The 22,467-nt window shown below is 49.2% G+C and overlaps 1 protein-coding gene across 1 annotated transcript in view; it reads left to right on the top strand.

Annotated features, from left to right (window-relative positions):
- LOC5567583 (eIF-2-alpha kinase activator GCN1) overlaps positions 1–21,464 on the top strand; it is a 48,936-nt gene extending 27,472 nt beyond the window's left edge. Inside the window, exon 5 of the mRNA XM_001651776.2 lies at positions 15,355–21,464. Coding sequence (XP_001651826.2) covers positions 15,355–20,989 — 5,635 coding nt within the window. The 3' untranslated portion in view covers positions 20,990–21,464. The remainder of the gene's footprint in view (positions 1–15,354) is intronic.
- Positions 21,465–22,467: the final 1,003 nt, after the last annotated feature.

Raw genomic sequence — 22,467 nt, 5'->3', positions numbered from 1 at the left:
TCGTGCCAAGTACCGTAAGGACGCCATACACCGCTCATGCTCCATTCAACGCTCATTGAATTATTTTGAAAAATCTGAACAAATTTCTGGCGCCCTCAACATGTGTCATTGGCCATTCGGTACCATTACACATTTTTCACATTTTAACTTTTTTCCTACAAAAACGAATGTTTTATCTTGAGTCTAGCGCAAAAAGTTTCGAAAAATATCGAGCGACTGATTTTTGCCCGAATTTAACATGTTAAAATGCTGTTAAATGAGCGGTGAATGGCGTCCTTACGGTACACGCAAAAAAAAATTGTGCGGTAAAAACTTCGCTATTCGCTAGTTTGCCATGGAGGGAGGGAGTCCTGATGGAGAAAATGTTTGCGCAGAACTTGAAATGTCTCTGAGATCGAGAACGTTATCCCAGATGATGTCAGCCAATACAGTTGCTATGCTACGGTGATCCGCCTATGACCTCATGACGCGATCTGAAATGTAGACGGACAGACGTGAGGTGATCTAAAGGGGGAAGCAGCACTACGATGAACATTATAAATTTTTCAGTCTCAACAATTTTTAGCTTTGATTGTCTTCGTCGATAACGACCTTTTTTGGGTTTCCATTCAATTCTCGCAGTAGCTGTTTTAGCCACAATGCTTCTTGTACAGATTCCGATAGTGTCATAGATTCTTCGATCAAGCTAGGTTACTATGATCACTGTCGTCTGAACTTCAACAGAGCCGAATTCATCAAGATGGGCCTGGACAGATTGTCCGCTTGTCTGCATTGGCTGATAGTCAGAATTTGGGAAACGGAACAGCTACCTGAGCAGTGGAAGCAAGGCGTTATAAGCCCTATCTACAAAAAGGGCGACAAACTGAAGTGTGAAAGCTATTGTAATCACTATCCTAAACGCCGCCTCCAAAGTGCTATCCCAGAATATCTTCCGTCGTCTATTACCTTCATGAAAATATTTCTTGGGAAGTTATCAAGCAGGTTTCATCGACGGCAGCTCGACAACAGACCAGATCTTTCCCGTGCGATGAATCAACCAGAAATGGCGTGAGTTCCAGGTCCCTACGCCATCACCTGTTCATCGTTTTGAAGGTGGCATACTGGGTGGGCTGTTTGGGCACGTCAGGAGTTAATCATCAATGTTAACTTCCTTTTCCCGAACAGCCTAGATAGCCGTGTAGTGTCGGTAGCGGTTGTTTCAATTGGCTAAGAATTAACACTACGGACTGCCTGTTCCGGTGGTATAAGTCCATCTCACAGGTGACCCTTAATTCATGCCGCTTTAAGCTTACCGTGCCTAAGAATGAATGGTTAGGGGGGTCTAAAAAAAAACCTAACCGCAAACGGAGCCTGTGGAGTACCAGGGCGCCCTCTACAGTATTGTGCCCTTCCTGTGCTACCCGGAGCAATGGTGCAGGTGACCTTGTGTTTCTCCGAGACAATCGGCTTCCCTTCTTCAGTCTCAAACCTGAGGCTAAATAAGGGTGGGATTATAAGGATGTTGTAAATTAGTTTAAATTTTCCACCCTTATGGCTTCGCATTATGCGTGTTTTTTTTTTTGTTGGGGCAGCAGGGACGACAGTCCAGGGGCTTAACGGACCCCCCCCCCCCCAGGACCTCTGCGAGTTGGGGAGTTGCCCAGGATGTGGTGAAGTTCGCAGTGGGCTCTGATGAACCTTCATAAAAACCACAAAAATCCGAATGCAACTCTGTCACAGCGACCGGTGCCGCTTAAAGTACCCTAGCCCAAACTAACAGGAGTGCCAACCGGCACATCAGGATTGATACCAGTGAGATCCTGATTATGGCATACTGGTCACGATACAAACGGGCAAGGCATGGAATTACGAGTAGGAGTGCTTTGAGCACATTGGGACCAACGCCAGTACGGCCCCAATTATGTATACTGGCAGCGCACGACAAAGGACAAGTAACGGTATATGTACTGGATAATATGCTTTGAGGCTGACAGCGGCGACATTCTACTCCCTTAGTAGGGTCGGGTGACACTGGCCCGAAACGGCGAGTGGGTTAATGGCGCAGGCTGCCCCCGTCCCGTAAAACCGTGGCAGGCCTTAGAGTACGTTCCAAATCCGTCGCCTGGTTGTTCCAACTGGGCGGGAGTAGGCTCAGATGCCATTACCTGACCTGCGCCGATCCGGCTCTGAACATAGTACCCCATAAAGGACTATGTCAACCCTAGCATGGCCTCCCTGCTTGCATAGATAACCATGGGATTATAAAGGCGACTATTCCAGCGGAGATGGATAGCGGCTCTTAGGGGGACCCATAAGAGATGATCAACCAAAACAAACAACTAGCGGAATGTGAAGGAGAGGCTTCTGGACCTATCAGTAACCGGCTAAGGTTCCCGCCAAGGAAGGAGGCGACCAACTTTATTGAAAACAGTGTGGGCAAAAGCCTAGAAACTGTGACGACGGCAGGCACTGGCCGCTCCAGTGCAACATGTGTGGTGACCGATGGCCCGGGACTAATCGCGGGCAGCCCCAAAAGCGTGGAAGCGAATGCTTACAGCAAGCAATCGCAGAAGCGCGCGAGGCAGCCGTCAGGGGAGGAGCTACCCGGCGGCGCTCGTAAGGCCAGGCGGATACTGACCCCGAAAACCGGCAGAAGTGCCGGAAAATCGGACCCCAGCCAGGCGTCCCGGAAAGCCGAGAAGGGTGGGCCCGAAAAGGCTGGCCCCTCACGGAGTGATGGGAACAGGGGGTTGCGACCTTTGAGAGGTCCTCCATCACCACAGGTCAGGGCGGAGCAGGGGGGGGACGCCCCCTGGACAACCGTAGTGAGGAAGAAGAAGAAGAAGAAACAGGAGAAACAGGAGCGCAGGGATACCAGACCTAAGAAAGGTAGGAGGGTAGGTGCCAAGCGCGAAAAGGGTGATGCGATCATCATCAAGACGGAAGAGTCCAAGTACTCGGAAGTCCTGAAGGCGATGCGCAGTGACGCGAAGCTTGCGGATCTAGGAGCCGACGTACGCAGTGTCAGACGCACTCGTACAGGTGAAATGATCCTCGAGCTTAAGCGAGACAAGGAGCGCAAGGGCGCCGCCTACAAAAGTTTGGCGGAAGAGGTCCTTGGCGCTGGTGTTGAAGTGAGGGCTCTGACGCAGTCAGTGACTCTGAAGGTGATGAACCTTGACGAGATCACTAACGCAGAAGAGCTCGTCACGGCACTGCGGCAACAGTGCGAAGTGCAGGTGCCCACCACCGCCGTTCAGCTACGGAAAGGTCCGGCAGGTACTCAGGTGGCCTTAGTACACCTACCTGTGGCAGACGCAAATAAGTCCGCTAAGGTAGGTAAGATCAAGGTTGGTTGGTCAGTATGTTCACTGAACATACATGAGCAACCAGTGATCTGCTTTAGGTGCAGGGAACCTGGACACAAGTCCTGGGGCTGTAAAGGCCCTGATAGGACTAAGTTGTGCAGGCGTTGTGGTGAGGAAGGTCATAAGGCACTAGGCTGCAAGAACCCTCCCAAGTGCTTGATTTGTTCCGGCAAGTCCGTGAACAACAATCACCCAACGGGAGGCTCAAGGTGCCCGACCTTCAAACGAGCCATCAACGAAAAATCACAGTGCAGGTAACGCAGCTGAACCTGAACCACTGTGACGCAGCTCAGCAACTGCTGTACCAGTCAGTTGCTGAGTGGGGGACGGACATCGCCATCATATCGGACCCATACCGAGTACCCGCCGGCAACGGCAACTGGGTCGTGGATGGATCCGGAAAAATGGCGGCGATATGGACAACGGGTAAATACCCTGTCCAGCAGTTGGTGTCTACTACCTACGAGGGCTTCGTGATCGCCAAAGTAAACGGGGTCCTCTTCTGTAGCTGCTATGCGCCTCCGAGTTGGTCGACCGAGCGGTTCACGCAGATGCTGGACTGTATGACGACCGCGCTGACAGGGCGAAGGCCAGTTGTAATAGCGGGTGACTTCAATGCCTGGGCCGTGGAATGGGGAAGCCGTAACACGAACCAGCGAGGTCGAATCCTGCTAGAGGCACTGGCCGTGCTAGATGTCGATCTGGCTAATGTTGGTGCCAAAAGTACCTTCAGCCGTAACGGAGCGGAGTCGATTATCGACGTTACTTTTTGTAGTCCTGGCCTAACGAGTAGCTCGAACTGGAGGGTAGACGATGGCTACACTCACAGCGACCACCTGGCGGTTCGCTACAGTATCGACTACAACAACAGCAGGCAGCGGGTTGAGGAAGCGGCTAGGTCAAGGCCAAGCCCTCGTAGGTGGAAGACATCGTACTTCAATGATGAAGTACTTAGGGAGGCGCTCCGCCGTGAGCGTAACCTACTCGGCCTAAGCGGGGACGAACTGGTAGCGGTGCTTACGCGTGCATGCGATGCGACCATGCCTAGAAAAGTCCACCCTAGGAATGGGAGACCACCGACATACTGGTGGACTCAAGCTATTGCGAACCTGCGCCGTGCCTGCCTACGGGCCAGGAGACGGATGCAGCAAGCACGTACCGAGCAGGAGCGTGAAGAACGACGGGCGGTGTTCACCGCTGCCAAAGTCGCGCTGAAGTCTGAGATAAGGGCAAGCAAAAAGGCCTGCTTCGAGGGACTCTGTCAGAGTGCCAACGCGAACCCGTGGGGTGATGCCTACAGGATCGTAATGGCGAAGACAAGAGGTGCAATTGCTCCTACGGAGCAGTCTCCACAGATGCTGGAGGGGATCATCGAGGGGCTCTTCCCGCGCCACAACCCTAGCCCATGGCCTCCCTTTGTAGGACAGCCGGGGATTGGGGCTGGTGATGAGGATAGAGTAACTGATGAGGAACTTGTAGGGATTGCAAAATCCCTAAGCATGGGGAAGGCACCAGGTCCGGACGGAGTTCCAAACCTGGCCCTCAAAGTCGCAATCTTGGAGGCTCCCGGTATGTTCAGATCTGCTATGCAGATATGCCTGGACGAGGGAGTATTTCCAGATGCGTGGAAGAGGCAGAGCCTGGTACTATTGCCAAAGGCGGGGAAACCACCCGGTGACCCGTCGGCGTATAGACCAATTTGCTTGATTGACACGGTGGGGAAAGTGCTCGAGAAGATCATCCTCAACAGACTGTCGAGGTACACCGAGGGTGTAAATGGTCTCTCAGGCAACCAGTTCGGCTTCCGGAAAGGGAGGTCCATTGTAGACGCTATTCTGGTGGTTAAGAAAACCGCTGAGATAGCACTCCAGCGTAAGAGGAGGGGTATTCGCTACTGCGCAGTAGTGACTCTGGATGTAAGGAATGCATTTAATAGTGCCAGTTGGGCGGCTATTGCTGATGCGCTCCTGCGTCTGGGGATACCCGAGTACCTGTACAAGATTCTCGGAAGTTACTTCCAGAATCGGGTATTAGTCTATGACACAGAGGTGGGTCGGAAGTGCTTTCACATAACCTCAGGAGTCCCGCAAGGTTCCATCCTGGGTCCGGTGTTATGGAATGTCATGTACGACGAGGTGTTGAGATTAAAATTCCCGGCGGGTGTGGTCATCGTTGGCTTTGCCGACGATATTACGCTGGAGGTCTACGGTGAATCGATCGAAGAAGTGGAATTGACTGCAGCCCACTCGATCGCAATTGTGGAGGAGTGGATGAGCTCCAGGAAACTGGAATTGGCTCACCACAAAACGGAGGCTGTTGTTGTCAACAACCGCAAGTCGGCGCAGCAAGCGGTGGTCAGTGTAGGCGACTGCACAATCACTTCGAAGCGCTCCGTCAAACACTTGGGGGTGATGATCGACGACAAGCTTACCTTCGGTAGCCATGTCGATTATGCCTGCAAGAGAGCCTCCACAGCTATTGTGGCACTGTCCCGGATGATGTCCAATAGCTCTACGGTGTACGCCAGCAAGCGTAAGCTTCTGGCCAGTGTCGCCTCGTCCATACTGAGGTATGGTGGCCCGGCTTGGGGCACGGCTTTGAGTACCGATAGCTACCGTAGCAAGCTAGAGAGTACTTATAGGCTAATGTGCCTGAGGGTTGCGAGCGCGTACCGTACCGTGTCACACGATGCACTTTGTGTCATCACCGGTATGATGCCTATTGGTATCCTTATCATGGAAGACATAGAGTGCTTCGAAATGCGCGGCACAAGAGACATACGCAGGACTGCCAGACTGGCCTCCATGGTCAAATGGCAGCGTGCGTGGGACAGTTCCACCAAGGGAGTGTGGACTCACAGGTTGATTCCGAGGTTAGATATCTGGGTCAATAGGCGCCATGGGGAACTAACATTCCACCTAACACAGGTCCTTTCGGGTCATGGATGCTTTAGACAATATCTACACCGTTTCGGTCATGCGGGTTCTCCCGAATGTCCAGTTTGTGCAGGTTTAGAAGAAACGGCGGAACACGTTTTGTTCGTGTGCCCGCGTTTCCGCACAATGCGTGACCGCATGTTTGCCACATGCGGTCGGGACACGACTCCGGACAATTTGGTCCAGAGGATGTGTGCAGACGAGTTTGGCTGGAATGCCGTTTCATCGGCTATCACCCACATCGTCTCGGAACTCCAAAGGAGGTGGCGTGTGGACTCGAGGAGTGACTAGTGCAGACGCTAATCAACAGGTGGTCCAAGGGTTCGCAGTCGGCTACGTAGGTCATACCGGTGCCCTACGGTCGAAATCGACCCTTACAGCGATTAAGTGGCCGCGGGGAGAACATCCTGGTAGCGCTGCTGTCGTGGCGCCGGCCTACTGGGTGGGTACGAGCCTCTGGTTGTTCGGGGCAGGTGGAGGCCCCTTCGTCAGCAATCCCAGCTGGTGCTAGCTGATAGGGCCTGAGCCTTCAGTAGGTCAAATTGCGAAGCCCGCAGTATCAGTTCTTGATACCTGCGGTGCAGCTGGGCGCGGGCTTAGTGGTCGACCCTGCCCGCCTTCAGCGGACAACGGGAGGCGAGGACCACCCGGGAAGCTGGCAATGCGCCAGCATGCTACCTTGGTGGACCCCCATAAGCGTGTCATCGATGTTCGTTGCTGCATGGCTACGCAGCTAACCTGGAGGATGCGATGTGCAATAGCCCCTCTCCGAAGCAATGCCTTCTTGGTGGTCCCGGAGAGACGAAGGGTTTGGCGGCAATGGAAATGGTTTAGTGGGTCGGGGGTGTAGTCCTGTTTACTGCTTGTACGTAGTAAATGGTCCCCAACCCCACACTCCCGGACCTCGGTCCGGAGTCTGTTGAGCAGATTATCCCCCCATTGCTTAGAAGGAAAAAAAAAAAAAAAAAAAAAAAAAAAAAAAAAAAAAAAAAAAAAAAAAAAAAAAAAAAAAAAAAAAAAAAAAAATCGAGGCCATGGATCGCTAAAATGCAGGTAGCTGCTGAGCAACTTGATGTCATCATCGAATATGTTAAAAGCAAAACAAATATCAGCAAAGACTTGAAAACAAGTCTACTGAAATTGCGACAATCAGTCCTAGCTGCAAAGCAGGACTACGAGAAAGCCAAGGAACAACTGGGCAAGGTAGAAGGCCAAAAAGACACTAGGTCGTGTCAGACCGAAGTGTTTTCCTTCACAGGCAACGCGAATATATCTGATGATATTATTCGATACGCGATGCGGAAGAGGGAAGCTTCCGGGGATGAATACGTGGCGAAAAGACGTATGGTTGCTAAGGGAAAAGTGACCTACGCGGCCGTCCTCCAAAGCGGAAAAGCTGGCACGAGCCAAGCCCCGCGATCAAGAGGACATGGCAACAAAGGAGAGGCCAACACCAATCCTAAGGCCAAGAAAGCCAAGAAAAAGGAGCCACGGGTTAACCGGAACCAGGCAGTGCATCCACAGGAACCACGGGCGCAAGGCAACAGCAACCCGTGGATACGAGTTGGAAATAAGAAAAAACAGAGGAAACCGAAAACGGAGCCCAAGGAGAGCGCTAAACCAAAAACAGCGAAACGTAGGAATTTAGGCGAAGCCCTCGTTATCAAAACGGAGGAAGCAAAATACGCCGAGGTTCTGAAGGCGATGCGAAGCACAGAGAAGCTATCGCCATTGGGCGCAGACGTGCGAAGCATAAGGCGAACTAGGATTGGTGAAATGATCCTAGTCTTAAAGAAGGACGCCAAGGAAAAGGGTGCAGTCTATAAGCAACTGGCACAAGAAGTACTTGGTGACGAGGTTGATGTAAGATCCCTTACTGCTGAAGCGACTCTCCAGTGTAAAAATCTGGATGAGGTCACCGATGCAGCGGAGGTCTCGGCTGCCCTCAAAGAGCAGTGTGACATCGACGTAGCCAGTAGGGCCATCCACCTTAGAAAGGGCCCGCAGGGCACCCAGGTGGCGGCGATCAGGCTGCCGGTCGCAGAGGCCAACAAAGCGAAGAACTTGGGCATACTCAAGGTAGGCTGGTCGGTTTGCCGGCTGAGCATACAACAGCCTCCTGAAGTTTGCTTCAAGTGTTTCGGGAAGGGCCATAAGTCGTGGAATTGCAATGGTCCCGACAGAAGTAAGATGTGCAGAAAATGCGGCGCTGAAGGCCATAGGGCAAGCGATTGTAAGCAAATCGCTAAGTGCCTAATATGTGTAGACAGAGCAGACAACGGACACTTAACGGGCGGACCCAAATGTCCGGGCACAAGCGGAGTATCAAAGCAGCCAAAACGGAAGTAACACAGTTAAATTTAAACCACTGTGATGCAGCCCAGCAGCTGCTTTGGCAGTCAGTCTCGGAAACCAAGACTGACGTGGTGTTATTATCGGACCCATACCGCATACCAGCCAACAACGGGAACTGGGTGGCGGATAGGTCTCAACAGCTAGCAGCTATAGGGACGACAGGACGATACCCAATCCAAGAAGTAGTCTCTAGCTCAAATGACGGTTTTGCGATAGCAAAAATCAACGGCGTGTTCTATTGCAGTTGTTACGCGCCCCCAAGGTGGTCGATTGAGGAATTTTCCCACATGGTTGACAGGATGATGGCCGAACTAGCTAATCGGCAGCCAGTAGTGATAGCTGGCGACTTTAATGCATGGGCAGTGGAGTGGGGTAGCCGCTGCACCAATCAAAGAGGCCAGCTATTGTTGGAATCCCTGGCCGCATTAAATGTAGAGCTGGCAAATGTGGGTACAGTGAGTACCTTCCGCAGAAATGGTGCAGAATCGATCATCGACGTGACGTTTTGTAGTCCTAACCTTTTAGGTACCATGAACTGGCGCGTTGATGACGGTTATACTCATAGCGATCATCAATCGATTCGCTATAGTATAATACCAGGCGGGCAGAAGGCAGCGCGATGTAACTCGACCCAAGCCCGAGGATGGAAAACAGCGCGCTTCGACGGCGAAGTATTCACTGAAGCCCTGAGGCGCGAACGGAACACTCTGGACCTAAACGGTGAAGAGCTAGTTGCTGTGATATCACGAGCGTGTGATGCTTCCATGCCGAGAAAAGCCCCTCCTAGAGAGAACAGACCGCCAGTGTATTGGTGGTGCGAATCAATTGCAAATCTTCGAGCAATCTGCCTTCGGGCTATACGAAGAATGCAACGCGCACGCACAGAAGCACAAAGAGAGGAACGCGGTGCAGCATTCAGAGAGGCAAAATTGGCTCTCAAAAAGGAAATCAAGAGTCGAAAACGGGCATGCTTTGAAAGTCTATGCGAGAGTGCCAATTCTAGTCCATGGGGTGACGCCTACAGAGTGGTAATGGCTAAGACCAAAGGAGCCATAGCGCCCCAAGATAAATCGCCCGAGTTGCTGCGATCGATAATCGATGTACTCTTCCCGCACCATCCCATAAGCCCATGGCCCCCAGCGCCGTATGCGGCAGATGAAGGAGAAGAAGTGGCGAGAGTGACGAACGAAGAGCTGGCAGAAGTCGTGAAATCATTCGCGTCAAACAAGGCACCGGGACCCGATGGTATCCCGAATGTTGCCTTAAAAGCGGCAGTGAACACGGATCCGGACATGTTCAGAACCACGATGCAACGCTGCATTGATCAAGGAATCTTCCCGGATGTATGGAAGCGACAAAAATTGGTGCTACTACCAAAGGCGGGGAAACCACCAGGTGACCCGTCGGCGTATAGACCTATCTGTCTACTAGATACGACGGGCAAGTTATTGGAGAGGTTGATTCTCAACAGACTAGTACCGTATACGGAGAGTGCGGACGGCCTGTCCAACAACCAGTTTGGATTCAGAAAAGGTAAATCTACTCTGGACGCCATCCAGTCGGTCGTTCAAACAGCTGAGGTGGCAATCGAGCATAAAAGGAGCGGCATCCGTTACTGCGCGGTTGTCACTCTGGATGTGAAGAATGCGTTCAACAGCGCAAGCTGGGAAGCAATAGCACACGCGCTTCACCGCCTCAAGGTACCGGTGCAATTGTGTAAGCTTCTAGAAAGCTATTTTGATGGTAGGATTCTACTGTATGACACAGAGGAGGGGCAGAAAAGCGTTCGAATTACCGCGGGAGTACCTCAAGGTTCAATCCTGGGCCCGCTGTTATGGAATGCGATGTACGATGACGTACTGAGGCTGCCCCTTCCGACGGGTGTTAAGATTGTTGGCTTCGCCGACGATATCACCCTAGTGGTCTATGGTGAATCGATGGAGGAAGTAGAGTTGACAGCAGCGCACTCTATTTCCCTGGTTGAGGAATGGATGAAGTCTAGGAAACTAGGACTGGCCCGTCACAAGACTGAGGTGGTGGTGGTCAACAACCGCAAGTCCGAGCAACGGGCGCTTATCTCGGTAGGTGATTGCACCATAGAGTCCAAGCGATCCCTTAGGCATCTTGGGGTAATGATCGATGACAAGCTGAGCTTCGCTAGCCACGTTGAATATGCCTGTAAAAGGGCATCTACGGCTATAGCGGCGCTTTCGAGGATGATGTCTAACAGCTCTGCTGTAATTGCCAGCAAACGCAAGCTGCTGGCAAGCGTGGCGCTATCCATACTAAGGTATGGAGGACCAATCTGGTCAAAAGCGCTTAGAACGAACAGAAACCTAAAGCGGTTGGAAAGCACGTACAGGATAATGTGCTTAAGAGTAGCAAGTGCATACCGGACGGTATCTAAAGAGGCCGTGTGCATCATAGCCGGGATGACGCCCATCGGGCTCATCATCAAGGAAGATGTTCAATGCTTCAACCAAAGGGGTACCAGAGGAGTCCGCGACACGTGTAAAGAGGAAACGCTCAGAAGCTGGCAGCAGGAATGGGATAACTACACTAAGGGTAGATGGACCCATCGACTAATACCAAATGTGTCAGATTGGTATGGTAGAAGCCATGGGGAAGTGAACTTCCACCTGACGCAGTTTCTGTCAGGACATGGTTGCTATAGACAGTACCTGCATAGGTTCGGGCACTCAGAATCTCCTGCGTGCCCCAATTGTGCTGGTGTAGAGGAAACAGCGGAGCATGTCGTGTTCGATTGCCCCCGTTTCATTGTTGTGAGAGGTCGCATGCGGAGGGGACACGTCCCCCGACAATATTATAGAGAGAATGTGTGCGGATGCCGAGTGCTGGAATGCAGTAACTACGGCTGTCACTCACATTATGTTAGAATTGCAGCGTCTATGGCGCGCCGACCAAGAGTTGGCTGCAGAGGATTAGCCCTGCCGAGGCTGGTCCCTTGTAACATTGTTTAAGTCGGCTAGGAGAAGCAGTTTGCCTAGGCTACTTCTGCTACACGTGTTGTGCTATATGCACTGGTCCCTTCCCGAAGAAATACCGTAAGGTGGTTCCGGGGAGATGAGGGTCTGAGTCCAAGGGTCATGTCGATGCACTGTTCACCACTTGAGCAATTCTAAATGAATTACTCATGCACAGTGCATAGGCTGGTTTTAGCGGGTCGTCGTTGGTGCGTCATCCCCGCATTCCCTGAGTTATCTTCTCAGGGGATCTGTTTGCAGATTTCCCCCTTGTAAAAAACAAAAAAAAAAAAAAAAGGTGGCATACGATAGTATTGATCTGTAGAGCTATAGAAGATCATGGACGAAAACAGCTTTCCCGGGACCTTCGAACGATGGACGGTGTGCAAAATTGCGTGAAGATCTCGGGCGAACACTCCTGTTCGTTCGCATCTCACCAGGGACAACGACAGGGTGATCGGCTTTCGCGTCGGCTGTTCAATATTGCGCTTGAAGGTGTCATGCGGAGAGCCGGACTTAACAGTCGAGGTGCGATTTTCACAAGATCCGGGCAATTTGTGCGTTACGCGGACGTCATGGATATTATTGGGAGAAAATTTGGAACGATGGCAGATTTATTCACCCATCTAAAACGCGAAGGAACAAGAGTCCGGTGAATGCGTCAAAAACAGTGTACATGCTAGTAGGCGAAACTGAGCGCGACAGGACCCACCTGACAACGTTAGTCGAGAAACACGAAGGCGCATCATCTGTAGAAGTCGTGCCAACTATGGGCTCCTAAAAAACTACGGTCAAGAATGATTCACCCCACTCCAAATGCACGATGTACAAAACGCTCATACAACCGGTACTCATCAACGGGAATGAAATGGGGACTATGTTCGAGGAGGACCTGCGAGCTCTTGGGGTTTTCGAACGCCGGGTGCTAAGGACGATATTCGGTGGCGTGCAGGAAAACGGTGTGTGGCGGTGAAGGATGAATCACGATATCGCACAGCTCTACAATCCAGTATCCTGAAAGTGATGAAGGCTGGAAAAATTCGCTGGGTAGGGTATGTTGTAAGAATTCCGGTCAATCCGCTTCGAAAATAATTTCTGAAAACATATTTGATTCGTCACTGGAGATAGTCCTGGAAGAATTCTTGAATAAAATCACTGTTGGTTTCCTGCGATTTTTTTCAAAGTAAAAAATCCTGGTTGAAATGTTAAACAAATAAAGAATATTTAGATAGATTTTAGGAAATACTAGAGAAGTCTATAAAAGAATTACTGGATGAATTGCTCGATGACTATTTTAAATTTGTTTTTTTTTTGAGAATCTTTTAAGTTGTTTCTGATGGAATATCTGGAGTAATTACTGTCTTTTTTAAGTTTTTTGAACGAAATTCTTGGAGGGATTTCTTGAGAAATTCGTAAAAGAACCGCTAAATGAATAACTAAAGAAATCTTTGGAGTAGCATTGCAAGCAAACTTTTGAAAAATACCTGAATACGTTTCTACTCAAATTCCTGGAAAAAATCATGTTAAACTACATACTATAATACTAGCAGTATTATAATTTTGTGCGGAATATTAAAACACTATTAGAAATATCAGTACAGAAATATATGGTTTGATTGACATTTCTCTGCAGACATCCTTAAATAAAATAATTGGTAATTACTGAGAAATTTCTGGTAGAAATCTTAAATAAATCCTAAACGACCACTTTGGAGGAATTCTAGGAACTCCCAGGAAGAATTTATTGGTTGATTCTCAAACAGAAATCTTGATGGAAATACTAGGGAAGTAGGAAAAAGAATTCCTAGAGGATTTCTATGGAAAGTTTCCGAGAGAATCTCTGGGGTTATCATTGAAAAAAAAAGGTTAATTCCGAAACCTTCGGAAGTTCATATAATAATTCATTTACGAACTTCCTAAGGGATCTCCCCAAAAATTTCGTTCGAAAAACCCTCAAGTTTCTCGAACGAAATTTTTGGGGTAATCCCCGCAAATGAATTATTATATAAACTTTCGAAGAAACCTTCGGAGTATTGTCTGAAAGAAACTTTAAAAAATACCTGAAATAACTTTTTCTAAAATGTCGTTTCTCAACATATAATTTCCACGAATAGCCCTTTTTTCGAGTTTCCTGGAATGAACAGTTTTCCCGAAAAGTGAAACAGTTCACACATGTGTAACACGCAGAGAAAACAATTTTAAAATCAAATATTTTCTGTATCATTCCAATATATCTGTATTATTTGCGCGGCTGATAATTGCCTTTCATTGTTTCAATAACAACTCGTAATTTGCTTTGATAATATTCATTGTTGAATTTGACAGCTGGGTTTAATGTGGTGCAACCAAACTAATTTTTGATTCTACATTTTTTCTTTAGAAAAAATATTTTTTTGAATATATTAAAATAAAGCTTATTGTTTTTGAACGTTGGCCACTCACGTTGTATGATACAATTTTTTGTAAAGCTTCTAATTTAAATGTAAAAACTAATGACAAGTTGGGCTAGAAAAAAAAATCAGAAGTGGGTTTTTTTCTCGCGCAATCGTGGAATTGCGCGCTCTGGAAAAACGTCAAAGGATCCTAAAGCTACGCCTACAGTTGGAGGAGGAGGAGCGTCTGTTAGTGAAACAGCTGGAAGTGAAAGATTTGTTTTTTTTTTTTTCTGGAGGAGACACTTGTGACGCCAACCGATGGCTCGTCGAAATCGAGTCGACATGTGAAACGCTGGGGAGCGATGATGTTTTCAAGCTCCGATACATACGTCAGCTCATGGAAACTGGAACTGAGGCCGAATGGGTCCTCCGGGTAGATAACTTCGCCAACTACCGGGAATTTCGAGCAAGCTTTTTTAGACTATACCACTTGTATTTCTTCCCACGTTCTTTGAAGAAAACAATCAGTATTTTTTCTAATGCTGTTTTGAGAGATTTCTGTTGGCATGCTATTTAAGACTCCTACAGTGATCCTCCAGGAATTCCTCCACAAATTCTCCAAGGATGGATGTTTAGAGAAGTTTCTCCAGAATATGTTCCACAAAGACCTTCAGCGCTCAAATGCTACTACCTTCAGATATTCCCACAGGGTTCCGTATTTAGGATCGCATTTGAACTGGTTTTGTGTTCTATAACTCGATATCTCCATAATTCGATGGTCGCTTCAATATCAATAGTTGACTGTAGTTATTCTAGACCGACCAAAAATTCTGACATGTGTTTTTATTCCGAGTTTTTCAGGGAATCTTACAAGAGGTTATCGAGGATTTTTTACGCTGAATTTTCCAGTTATAAACTTCAGCCATTGTCATAGAGATTTGATTTAGAATTCATCCACAGTTTCTCGAAGGAATCTCTCTAAAATCTACTAGGGATCATTTCAGAGATTATCCTACAAATGAGGAATTCCTAATGAAGTTCCTTCAGAAATTTTTCTAGGAATTTGTTCATATTTTTATCCAGAGATCACTCCTGCAGTTTTTCTATTTTTTTAATTTCTCAGATAAAATATCCATGGATTTCGCAAAAGTTCGTTTAAAGTTACATACCAGAAAATACTTCCAACGAACTGTAGTTTGGAAAGGAATTCCATCCAAATTTATTCAGGAATTGCAGCCGATGTTTTTCAGGGTATTCCTTCAGAATACACTGCAAGATGATATTTGGGGATTAGATTAATTATTTTTCCAATAGTTATTTTAGCATTTGATTTTTGTTTTTTCTTATCTCATTCCAGCTACAAAGAACAGTTGGAGGAACTGACCCTGCGTCGTGAAATTGAAGAAAAGCGTCGCAAAGAAGGCAAATCCAAACCACCCCAATTGACCCCGAAGCAAAAGGAAGCCATCGAGAAGCAAACCGAGAAGGAGAAGGCCATAAAGACTCGCCTGCGGGAGTTGAACAGTATTATCACCACTCTAATCTCGCAAATCGAAGGTGCAGCCAAGGGAACTCCCCGCGAGTTGTCCCTTTTCTTCCCTACGCTGCTGCCTGCCATCCTGAGGGTATTTTCATCGCCACTTGCTGCTCCGTCGATGGTCAAGCTGTACCTGCGCCTGCGGGAAACCTGCTTCTCTGGGGAACTGGTCGAAACGGGTCGAGATGTGGCAATTGCTACGATTCGGCTGAGCAAACCCCACTGCGATCTGGAGGAGAGCTGGTGCACGGAGAATCTGCTGGAGCTGGTCAGCGACATTCTGGTATCGATCTACGACGAAACCATCGATAAGTATAACGTGCATATTGAGGAGGATGGAGCGAAAAATTTCCTGTTGAATGCTCCGGCGTTCAGCTACACTTTTGAGTTCTTGAAAAGGGCTATGGTACTGCCGGAGGCAGCGAAAGATGAAAGTTTGCTGATCAACGGAATTCAGATCATCGCATACCATGCACAAATAAAGGGCGATACGGTTGATGGGCAGGACTTTGAGGATTTGTACCATCCGAAGTACATGCCCCGGTTGGAGATGATCAAACTGCTGTTGAACCTGATTCAGCACCATAGGGGACGAGTGCAAACGCAGTCAGTGGCCGCTCTGTTGGATGTGGCTGAAAGTAGTTCCGGAAAGGAGTACACGGCGAAGGCGGACACTCGTGAGGTGGAGTGCCTGTTGGTGGCTTTGCAGGATGAGCTGGATGCTGTGAGGGATGTGGCATTGAGGGCGTTGGCAATTATGATAAAGGTGCTGCCATCGATAAGTGACGATTATGAACTTGGATTGAGGCTGACTAGGAGATTGTGGGTTGCGAAACATGATGTTTGTGAAGATACTAAACAGCTGGCGGAGAACGTTTGGATTCAAGGAAATTTCGAGGTGCCGATTGTGATGGCAGATGAATTGTTGAAGGACATTATACACCCGGAGCCTTGCATTCAAAAAGCAGCATCTTTCGCTCTTGTGTCCATTCTGGCGGAAGACTCCTCTATCATCGACAGCATTCTAGAGCAATTGTTGGAGATCTACCAGGACAAACTAACGATGATTCCTGCAAAACTCGATCAATTCGATCGTGAAATCGAACCGGCCATTGATCCGTGGGGTCCCCGGAGAGGAGTTGCCATTGCTCTTAGTCACGTAGCTCCCTTCCTAACCGAGGAGCTGGTGAACAGTTTGACGCAGTTTATGGTTTCCACTGGGCTACGTGATCGCGAAGAAATCGTCCACAAAGAGATGTTGGCAGCCTCCTTGGCTATCGTCGAACACCACGGAAAGGTAAGCGTGTCCTATCTGCTGCCAACGTTCGAGAAGTTCCTGGACGAGGCACCCAACAATAGCGATTACGACAACATTCGCCAGGCTGTGGTCATTTTGATGGGTTCGCTGGCGCGGCATTTGGACCGGGACGACGAGCGCATCCAGCCAATTGTTAATCGACTCCTGACGGCTTTGTCCACGCCCTCGCAGCAAGTTCAGGAATCGGTTGCCAACTGCATTCCTTATCTGATTCCATCCGTAAAAGATCAAGCACCCCAAATGGTCAAGAAAATGATGCAACAATTGGTCAAGTCGGAAAAGTACGGAGTGAGACGTGGAGCAGCTTACGGCATTGCTGGAATCGTCAAGGGCTTGGGTATTTTGTCGCTCAAACAGTTGGACATCATGACCAAACTGACCAACTACATCCAGGACAAAAAGAACTTCAAATCTCGCGAAGGAGCGCTGTTTGCGTTTGAGATGCTGTGTTCAACCTTGGGTCGTCTGTTTGAGCCGTACATCGTGCACGTCTTGCCTCATCTTCTGCAGTGCTTCGGAGATTCCTCGTCTTATGTACGTGAGGCTGCTGACGAATGTGCAAAGACAGTGATGGCCAAGCTCTCCGCGCACGGGGTGAAACTGATTCTTCCATCGTTGTTGAACGCTTTGGATGAAGATTCCTGGCGTACAAAAACCGCTTCGGTTGAATTGCTCGGCGCTATGGCCTTCTGTGCCCCTAAACAACTTTCATCCTGTCTCCCCAGCATCGTTCCCAAGTTGATGGAAGTCCTGGGAGATTCGCACATCAAAGTGCAAGAGGCTGGAGCTACTGCTCTGAAAATGATTGGTTCGGTCATCAAAAACCCTGAAATTCAAGCGATTGTACCAGTTCTGCTCCGAGCTTTGGAAAATCCCTCGTCGAAGACCTCACTATGTCTACAAAGTCTGCTGGAGACCAAATTCGTGCATTTCATCGACGCTCCCTCGTTGGCTCTGATCATGCCCGTTGTTCAGCGAGCTTTCATGGATCGTTCCACCGAAACGCGAAAGATGGCAGCCCAAATCATCGGAAACATGTACTCGCTGACCGATCAGAAGGATCTCACCCCGTATCTCCCGAACATCATCCCAGGACTGAAGACCTCCCTTCTGGATCCAGTGCCGGAAGTTCGCGCCGTTTCTGCCCGCGCCTTGGGTGCTATGGTAAGAGGAATGGGCGAATCATCCTTCGAAGATCTGCTGCCGTGGTTGATGCAAACGTTGACCTCCGAAAGCAGCAGCGTGGATCGTTCGGGAGCTGCCCAAGGTTTGTCCGAGGTCGTTGGAGGCTTGGGAGTCGAAAAGCTGCACAAACTCATGCCGGAGATTATCGCCACAGCGGAGAGAACCGATATCGCTCCGCATGTCAAGGATGGCTACATCATGATGTTCATCTACATGCCGAGTGCGTTCCCCAACGACTTCACGCCATACATCGGGCAGATCATCAATCCGATCTTGAAGGCCTTGGCCGACGAGAACGAATACGTGAGAGATACCGCACTGAAGGCCGGTCAGCGAATTGTCAACCTGTATGCCGAGTCCGCCATTGCTTTGTTGCTACCAGAACTGGAGAAGGGGCTGTTCGACGACAACTGGAGAATCCGGTACAGCTCCGTCCAACTGTTGGGAGATTTGCTGTACAAGATTTCTGGCGTTTCCGGAAAGATGACAACGCAAACTGCATCCGAGGATGATAACTTCGGTACGGAACAAAGTCACAAAGCTATCATCCGAAGCTTGGGTGCCGAGCGGAGAAACCGAGTACTGGCTGGATTGTATATGGGTCGCAGCGATGTTTCGCTTATGGTCCGACAGGCAGCTCTGCACGTCTGGAAGGTTGTGGTCACCAATACGCCGCGTACCCTTCGGGAAATCTTGCCAACCCTGTTCAGCTTACTTCTGGGATGCTTGGCTAGCACCAGTTACGATAAACGCCAAGTTGCAGCGAGGACATTGGGAGACCTGGTTCGGAAACTCGGAGAACGCGTTCTTCCAGAGATTATTCCTATTCTGGAGCGTGGTCTCAACTCTGATCAAGCTGATCAGCGACAGGGTGTGTGCATTGGTCTATCCGAAATCATGGCCTCTACTTCAAGGGACATGGTTCTGACCTTCGTGAACAGTTTGGTGCCAACGGTTCGTAAGGCTTTGGCTGATCCTCTACCAGAAGTCCGTCAAGCCGCAGCTAAGACCTTCGACTCGCTTCATACCACGGTGGGAACCCGTGCTCTCGACGACATTCTGCCATCCATGTTGGAAAGCCTGTCCGATCCCGATCCGGATGTCGCAGAATGGACTCTGGATGGTCTCCGCCAAGTTATGGCCATCAAATCACGGGTGGTTCTGCCATATCTCATCCCACAACTGACCGCAAACCCTGTGAACACGAAGGCACTTTCCATTTTGGCATCCGTTGCAGGCGAAGCTCTCACGAAGTACCTTCCCAAGATTCTACCCGCCCTTCTCTCCGCTCTCGCAGCTGCTCAAGGCACACCAGAAGAAGCCCAGGAGCTGGAATACTGTCAGGCGGTCATTCTATCCGTCAGCGATGAGGTCGGTATTCGTACCATTATGGACACGGTCATGGAATCGACAAAATCCGAGATTCCCGAAACTCGCAAGGCCGCGGCTACTCTCCTATGCGCGTTCTGCACACATTCGCCTGGAGATTACTCTCAATACGTGCCACAACTGCTGCGTGGTCTTCTGCGACTCCTCGCCGATGGCGATCGAGATGTATTGCAACGCTCCTGGGACGCTCTCAATGCAGTCACAAAGACCTTGGACTCGGCTCAGCAAATTGCTCACGTAACAGACGTCCGTCAGGCTGTTAAATTTGCCAGCAGTGACCTCAAGGGCGCCGAACTCCCCGGATTCTGCTTACCCAAGGGTATTACACCGCTCCTTCCAGTGTTCCGTGAAGCTATCTTGAACGGTCTACCAGAAGAAAAGGAGAACGCTGCTCAAGGTCTGGGTGAGGTGATTCAACTCACTTCAGCATCTTCGCTGCAACCGTCCGTGGTCCACATTACCGGTCCACTGATTCGTATTCTTGGTGACCGTTTTAATGCCGGAGTCAAGGCCGCTGTCCTAGAGACCTTGGCCATCCTGCTGCACAAGGTTGGCATCATGTTGAAACAGTTCTTGCCACAACTGCAAACCACATTCCTCAAGGCACTGCACGACCCAAGCAGAATCGTACGCATCAAGGCGGGTCACGCTCTGGCAGAACTGATCGTAATCCACACCCGCCCGGATCCGTTGTTCGTCGAGATGCAGAACGGCATCAAGAACACAGATGACTCTACCATCCGGGAAACTATGCTGCAAGCACTGCGAGGAATTTTGACCCCAGCCGGTGACAAGATGACCGAACCATTAAAGAAACAAATCTACTCCATGCTCTCCGGAATGCTTGGCCACCCAGAAGACGTAACTCGAGCAGCTGCGGCCGGTTGTCTCGGTGCCCTCTGCAGATGGTTGAACCCAGATCAACTTGACGATGCGCTCAACTCCCACATGCTCAACGAAGACTACGGCGACGATGCGGCACTGAGGCATGGACGAACCGCAGCACTCTTCGTCGCCCTCAAAGAATACCCATCCGCAATCTTTACCGACAAGTACGAAGCCAAGATCTGCAAAACTATCGCCTCCTCTCTGATATCCGACAAGATCCCAGTGGCGTTGAACGGAGTACGAGCAGCTGGCTATCTCCTGCAATACGGAATGTGCTCGGACGACGTCAAACTCCCTCAGCAGATCATTGGCCCATTCGTTAAATCAATGAACCACACCAGCAACGAAGTCAAACAACTCCTTGCCAAGACCTGTCTCTACCTGGCGAAAACTGTACCCGCAGAAAAGACGGCGCCCGAATATCTTCGGTTAGTGATTCCGATGCTCGTCAACGGAACTAAGGAAAAGAATGGCTACGTCAAGTCCAACTCGGAAATAGCTCTAGTCTACGTCCTGCGGTTACGAGAAGGTGATGAAGTGCATCAAAAGTGTATTGCCCTGCTGGAACCGGGAGCACGAGATTCCCTCAGCGAAGTGGTCAGCAAGGTACTGCGCAAGGTCGCCATGCAACCCGTTGGCAAAGAAGAGGAACTAGACGATACGATTCTTACGTGATTGCTGCGGCCTCCACCACCACTATCCACCGCATGGCATAGGAAGCAGTATCAAATGCATGGTCCTGATCCAGTGGCTACCATTTCAAGACCCGCCGCAGCAATGGGCTCTAAAGTTTCGTTTACGATTACTATCCAGCTGTTAGGAGGTTACAATTGGCTCATATGGATCGAAAATAAACTAGAAATTAGATGTGGAAATAAGGCTCGCCATCCGGCATTTACGGTGGACTACAAAAGAAAGTCTTGATTAGTGTTTAATTCGCGTCATAATCATAATCAGTATCGTACGTATCGTGAGGATCATTGTCGGGGTCGGGAGATATCCCAGTGCTACCACCCATTATCAGTACTACCACTATCAATATTACAGGACATTCGATTTAAGTCAAAACTTTTTATAGGCCATACCATTTCCAATAATCGTCATTACGTGAAAGTCTGTGTAGTTGCTATAAACCTAGTTGAATACAGTCGAACCGGTGTTGTCATTTGCTTTCAGTTGGTTTTGCCTTTTTAAGTTTGATGCGTTCGGGATATGGAACAGTGTTGGATTAAGCATATAATTTCTCATCAAATAGGGTGGCTATTTTTCATGTAAGTAGAAATAGTTTGCAATGTCAGAGTGGTATTGTACAGCGTCATCATGATTCTAGTTTTGACATGTTCTTTACCTCAAGCTTTCAAGGATCAAACGATGACAAAGGCGGCCAGTCAGTCAGTTGCGTACTTAGCTGGTAGTACAGTTTGATGACTGTAGTACTTCTGATATCAGCTACAGGGAGGGTACAGTCGTGGGCTGGCAGTGTACTCTATTGTTCCCTGAGTAAGGAAGGGTGACACTAACTTGAGACGGCGAATAGGACTATGAGGAGACTACCTCCGTCCTGATAAAACCTTGGAAGGACCATCGTGTACGCTCGAAACTCGTCACCAACCACGATGAGTAATAGGGTCTGATGTAGCATTTCTCATTTACGCCGATTCGTCTCTGAACACTACACCCATTAAGGATTGAGTCAACTATAGCATGGCATCCCCGCTTGTATAGATACCAAAGACGGTAGCAGATGCAGCACATAGAGTGCGCCACTGGGAAACCAGCGGGATGCAGGCTTCCTGAGTTAATTGACCACACCAAAGTCGGGGAGTAGCACTGTTCAAGACGACCGGCAGTATGAGAAGTCGGAGTTGTCGCAAGTAAAGAGTAAGGTCAACGAACTCTATGATATAAGTGTCAGTTTGAACTCTATGAGTTTATCAAGACCAAAAACAATGTCTTCCTCAGGATCAAGCAGCTCACCACGAGCATCATGTTTTGCCATTACACCCGTAAAACGCAGACATAAGGAATTGCGGATTAATGCATTGATTCCGGTGTTATGCAACAGTCGTTTCACAGCAGACGCCTTGGAGCAATCCGACCAGCTGCTCGGAGAAAAGAACGAGGGATACAACAGGAAAATCCCGAAAAGCAGA

The sequence above is a fragment of the Aedes aegypti genome, chromosome 3 (genome assembly GCF_002204515.2).
Source record: "Aedes aegypti strain LVP_AGWG chromosome 3, AaegL5.0 Primary Assembly, whole genome shotgun sequence".
NCBI classification, from domain to species: domain Eukaryota; kingdom Metazoa; phylum Arthropoda; class Insecta; order Diptera; family Culicidae; genus Aedes; species Aedes aegypti.
This window is presented reverse-complemented; position numbering and strand designations above follow the sequence as displayed.